The sequence below is a fragment of the Oncorhynchus gorbuscha genome, linkage group LG17 (assembly GCF_021184085.1).
Source record: "Oncorhynchus gorbuscha isolate QuinsamMale2020 ecotype Even-year linkage group LG17, OgorEven_v1.0, whole genome shotgun sequence".
Classification (NCBI taxonomy): domain Eukaryota; kingdom Metazoa; phylum Chordata; class Actinopteri; order Salmoniformes; family Salmonidae; genus Oncorhynchus; species Oncorhynchus gorbuscha.
Genome location: NC_060189.1, coordinates 31,451,932 through 31,458,059, shown reverse-complemented (window position 1 = coordinate 31,458,059; position 6,128 = coordinate 31,451,932). Strand labels below are relative to the sequence as shown.

Genomic DNA, 6,128 nt, shown 5'->3' with positions numbered 1-6,128 from the left:
GATTCTTTAGAGCTTACGTGTCACTGTCGTTTTGTGGGAGACGCAAAGAAACACTGAGCAATTTGATTGTTTTCGCAACCGGAGTTGAAAAGTCCCAACTTTATAGAAATGGTCAGTGACGAGACTCCACGATAACCAATCGGGTAGGGAAGCTCTCTCCTCTAGTCTCCTCTAGTAGCAAGCTGTGCTGGATATACTACGAACTATGCTACCATGCGTTTTGCATGCTATTTGGAAGATTTCTGTATAATCTGTTAAATGTGTGACTGTGTGTGCAGGTCACCATAATTGGCTACACTCTGGGCATCCCTGATGTGATTATGGGCATCACCTTCCTGGCAGCTGGCACCAGTGTCCCCGACTGTATCGCCAGCCTTATTGTTGCTCGTCAAGGTACAGCACCACTCTCCCCTCTCTCTCTCTCGCTCTCTCATCTTCACATTGTTGAGTACAGTACCAGTGTACAGTAGACTTTATGGTCTGTACAGGATTTTCCATATCTTAATCTCGATCTCTCTCTAGGTCTTGGGGATATGGCGGTTTCCAACACCATTGGTAGTAATGTCTTTGATATCTTGGTGGGACTGGGGCTCCCCTGGGCGATACAGACCATGGCTGTGGACTATGGCTCTGAGGTAAAGGAAGCACATCCAGGAACTGTTTGCCCTCATGCCTCTTGATCCCGATCTAGACCTCAGATTATTTATCTCTATTTATCTCTCTCTCTCTCTCCATCTCTCTCTCCCTCTCTCTCTCTCTATATATATATATGTTTATATATATATATATATATATATAGGTGATGATCAACAGCAGAGGGCTGCTCTACTCTGTGGTGCTGCTTCTTGGCTCTGTGTTTCTGACAGTGAGTTAAATGAGATGTTTCTCCGTTTTGAACTTTGCACTCTCTCCCACTCTCTCTCTCTCTGTGTGTGTGTCTCTCTCTGTCCCTTCTTCTCCCTCTCCCATGATCTCTGTCTCTGACACTGTTTCCTCTCTCCCTCTGTGCCCTGCAGGTTCTGGGGATCCATGTGAATCATTGGAAGTTGGACCTGAAGCTGGGTGTGTACGTGCTGGTGATGTACGTCATCTTCCTGTGTTTCTCCATCATGATCGAGTACAACGTCTTCACCTTCGTCAATCTGCCCATGTGTCTGGAGCAGCTGTAGGACGGCCACGGGACCAGAACGGGAGTCCCTGCTGAGTTATAGACTCAAACAGCCCTCTGGATCTAAACTTAATCGCTAACTAACACAATCATTTCTATAATTGTACATTTCCACATACACTTATTTTACACACTCCTTCCCCATTCCAGACGTATTTGTCTGCCCTTACTATACCCCTTTTACGTTCCTTCACTATCTATCCATAATGTACAGTTCCCTAGATCTTTACATTCATCCACAATATCCTCTGTCCCCCAAACAACTCTACCTACACATGCTTTTGTGCTGTCAATTAGAGGAGGAGATACGAACAGAACCGTATGGATTCTCCTTACTAACTCAGAGGAACAGATGGCTATTCTGTCTTTCCCTGCAGAGCGCATATCACCATCAGAAGGAAAGAAACACAGCTCACCTCTAAACAGAACCCACCTGCTTGAAACCCTCCTCGTCTCTACAATATAACCATGGACCACCATGACACCACCTTCCTCGTCTGTTTGTATCTCATCCGGTCTGGGAGGACCCAAGCAGCCCTCTCTGTATATTTATGAATTCTTCATTTATTGCCATTTTGATTTATTCTATTATCGTCTTTCTTTGGAAGGAAAACAAACAATACATTTCATGAACATATTGCACTTTAGATGTTTCGTGTGAAAATAATTAGAGTATATATATATGGCATATAATATATTATATTTTTTACGGTTCAACGTTCTAGTTCCTCCTTTGTGTGGTGCAGTAAGGAGAGAAAGGGAGAAGGCAGCATCCTCTTTCTCTCTGGCAGGGAGTGGAGAGTCCAGGGGAGAACCTGTGCTTCTTCTGTTTCTGGACACTCTCCAACTGCAAGAAACTGCTGACCAAGACAAGACTGACACGCCATGTTCCGTATTTGAGTGTGAGTGGAAGTAGGTGAGAGATTGCAAGAATGGGAGGGGGAGTGTCTATTAGTATTCAGCTCCACTGTGGAGAGGAGAAAACCTCTTGGGAGACTGTGTCCCCCTTGGTGCTTGGTGGATGAGGATTTTACAGATGGCTTGAGTGTACGGGGAACAGGACTTGGGCCCTTTGGCTGAGGAAAAGCATGGATTTATTTTGGCATACTGTTGGAGGATCCAGAGCCAGGCTCGTACGCCTGAGTCGTGTTGATTTGTTTAAAAAGAAAAAAAATGCATTGTGTATTTGATATCTTCAGCTCCTAACAAGGCCAAGTCTTGTACTCTGTTCAGTTCCCTCTCCTCCCTGTGCACCAGTCTGTCTGTCTCAGAGGGCTGAAGAGCTGCTGCTGCCCCCCAGTGGTCTAAACAGAGTGGATCCCTATGCCACTGGCTGGTTGCTATGGGAGTGAGTATTATTGTGACACAAACCAGGAAGGATACGACCATGACCGGGACCATGGATGGGGATCTGTGCTGCACAATGGCAAACGTATTTATGTTGTGTGTGTGTGTGTTTATGTAAATATGACCCGACATGCACAAGCTGAGGGCCTCTCGTTGTGATCCCAGTGCTTCTTTTCTTCTGCCAGTCGGGCAAAGTGGGATGCAGTTCCTGCGTAGATATTTTAAACTGCTTCCTTCTCTCCCCCTTACCCTGCCCCAAATCATCCTTCTCCTCCTTCGCCTCCTCCTGGCTCTCTCTTTCTCTGTGATTATGTCTTCTCTAAATGCATGATGGGATGCGAGGCAGTGTTTATTTATTGCTCCCCAGAGCAGAAGCTTAGTGGGATGGGATTGGATCATCACCCTGTTCGTCCACCCGTCGACCTCCAAATATTGGCAGCTACGAGTCGAGTCGCCCTCTGCCCATTTTTGACTGACTTCTTGACCTCGTTATGGGTCGTGTTCATCAGGGCACACAAAGGAAAACATTTTGAAACTTAAGTAGTTGCTCCCTGTTTCAGTCCGTTTTCTTCTGTTTGGTGCCTAACGAACACGACCCAGTTCAGAGGTTGCTGTGGGAACAGAGGGTGGAGTCTGTATCGGTGTCAGTCAGTCGTGAGTGTGTAGGGTGTTGGTGGTGTATCGGTGTTGAAAAGTGTTGTCACTGTTTTCTGTGTTGAAAAGCAGACATTGGATGCAGTGTGTGGTATATATAATATAAACACATATATGCAATCTCAATAAAAAGAGGACCAGGCAAGGATGATACAGCATATTATGCATTAAAAAATGTTTTATTGAAGATGCTGAAGGCATTCATACGATACAAGTACAAGCAAACACTTATGCACACACAAACACACATGCACTTGTCAAATGTTTACTCCATACTCACACATGCTTACGCACGCACGCACGCACACACACACACACACACACACTCTCTGTGGTAGTTTCTGGTGCAATAACAAATGAACTCAACCCTGTTGTGTTATGTAATATATAATGAAATATGCTATTTAGCAGATGCTTTTATTATAAAGCGACTTAGTCATGCATGTATACACTTTACATATGGGTGGTCCCGGGAATCGGACCCACTATCCTGGCGTTGCAAACGCCATGCCGGGGTGGGAGCTCTACACCTGTATTTGTCTTGTGCAACTCTTCTGAACTCCAAGGACATTTTGAAAAGTAGTCATGGAGAAAGTGGCCATATCATTCACTTTTAAATCTCACTTCATTTATTCCATTCCTAAAACGTTATTCTATTCATGTCATGGCAATATCATTTTTGTTTGCCATGGGTTTTAGTTGTTGTTATTACATATTAACTAAGGGATGTGTATTGTGTCATTTTATTAACAATACATTTTGAAATGAACGGAATAGTCGATATCTTTTAAGTTTCAAAACGTATTGTCACTAGGTGGGGATGAGGCTCTCCTGTAGGGTCAGATCCATGTTGTTAGCAAGCACTGCACTGCACTATACTGATGTTGATTATAGCTCTGTATGCATACAGCGTCATATCTCACTAGATACCCACTGCTGTTGTTTACCTTTGTCGAAGAGGACTTGAGTGGGAGAGACCACAAACTTGACTGCACTGCAGAGCATGAACACAACACACACATACGTTCACTTGTTCATCGCACTCTCACACACACACACACACTCTTTGTTTCTGTTGTTACATACGCAATTATGTACAACCTCTTGAGTAAATGTGACCTGGTTCACTGTGAGCGAAGGGTCATAAGGTCATTCATCCAAATTGATAAAGACCTTTTGGTATGGAGTTATTAAGAAAACAACTTAAATTTAAGACATTGGTGTGTAACTTGAATGTATTTGTCTTGCTATAAGTGGATGTATCCAACCAATGCATTTTACTGTAAAGCAATAATCATCAAAATATTTTAAAATAATTCTGTATATTGTTATATGAATCATGATTATCTAAAGAATCATATGGTGGACACATTAAATAATACTGTTCATAAATGCCTATGGTTCTCTCTAAATGTATTTCTTTGATCCCGTAATGCACACTTATTGTATGGTTGATGGCTTGAATGGTATTGTATTGTTATGGAATTGACTCCACTGTGAGGTCAAAGATGGTTTAGAAAATCTGTGGTGAGATTTCTGATCCAGTATTGTCTTTATTCTCACAAAAAGAAAACCCAAATATAAAACATCCAAGGTAAGTGACAATGATTCATAACGCAGATTAGATGACTGATGGGGCACTGTTTTGAAGCCACTGCGCCTCCATCTTTGCACTCCCCAACCATTGTCAATAATAAATAAATGAATGTCTACATTTGTTTTTGCCACGTTTATTCAATAACAGACACCTTTATGCATACTTTTCAATTATATTATACAAGCTAAATATACAAATACGTTTTTTAAATGTTTTCCTTAAAGTATCATTTTTTAGGAAGTATGCTATTCCCAATACAACAAAAACATACTTAAATACATGCATGTCCTTCTGTCCTTGAAACGTTTATTTGAAATACTGTAGACTTCCATTCATTCCTGTGGAGGACTGCTTCTTCTGAGGAGGGCCAATATGGCCGACCGGTGGCTTCAAAGCCTCTCATTGGCCAATACATAGCATCAGAAATCCAGGGTATATACAGCTGAAGTCTGAAGTTTACATAAACAAGTTTTAATGACTCCAAGTCATTAAAGTGTTTCAACCACTCCACAGATGTCTTGTTAAGAAACTAGTTTTGGCAAGTCGGTTAGGATGTCTACTTTATGCATGACAAGTAATTTTTCCAACAATTGTTTACAGACAGATTATTTCACTTATAATTCACTGTATCAAAATTCCAGTGGGTCAGAAGTTTATATTCACTAAGTTGACCGTGCCTTTAAACAGCTTGGAACATTCCAGAAAATGATGTCATGGTGTTAGAAGCTTCTGATAGGCTAATTTACATAATTTGAGTCAATTGGAGGTGTACCTGTATTTCCCAGTGCCTCTTTGCTTGACGTCATGGGAAAATCAAAAGAAGTCAGCCAAGACCGGAAAAAAATTGTGGACCTCCACAAGTCTGGTTCATTCTTGGGAGCAATTTCCAAACGCCTGAAGGTACCATGTTAATCTGTACAAACAATAGTGTGCAATTATAAACACCATGGGACCGGCAGGGTAGCCTACTGGTTAGAGCGTTAGACTAGTAACCGAAAGGTTGCAAGTTCGAATCCCCGAGCTGACAAGGTACAAATCTGTCGTTCTGCCCCTGAACAGGCAGTTAACCCACTGTTCCTAGGCCGTCATTGAAAATAAAAATTTGTCCTTAAATGACTTGCCTAGTAAAATAAAGGTATAAAAAATAGCCGTCATACCACTCAGGAAGAAGATGCATTCTGTCTCCTAGAGATGAATGCACTTTGGTGAGAAAAGTGCAAATCTATCCCAGAACAACAACAAAGGACCTTGTGAAGATGCTGTAGGAAACATGTACAAAAGTATCTATATCCACAGTAAAACGAGTCCTATATCAACATAACATGAAAGGCCGTTCAGCAAGGAAGAAGACACTGCTCCAAA

At 42.1% G+C, this 6,128-nt stretch overlaps 1 protein-coding gene across 4 annotated transcripts in view; it reads left to right on the top strand.

The window, feature by feature from the left end:
- Nucleotides 1-4,841, top strand: part of slc24a4a (solute carrier family 24 member 4a) — an 85,505-nt gene extending 80,664 nt beyond the window's left edge. For 2 of the 4 annotated variants that reach the window (XM_046309154.1, XM_046309150.1), the window contains exons 14-17: nt 279-393; nt 523-635; nt 800-865; nt 1,017-4,841. In XM_046309154.1, coding sequence (XP_046165110.1) covers nt 279-393; nt 523-635; nt 800-865; nt 1,017-1,169 — 447 coding nt within the window. In that variant the 3' untranslated portion in view covers nt 1,170-4,841. The remainder of the gene's footprint in view (nt 1-278; nt 394-522; nt 636-799; nt 866-1,016) is intronic. The other 2 variants (XM_046309153.1, XM_046309155.1) reach the window with 2 other exon arrangements.
- The last annotated feature ends 1,287 nt before the right edge of the window (nt 4,842-6,128 follow it).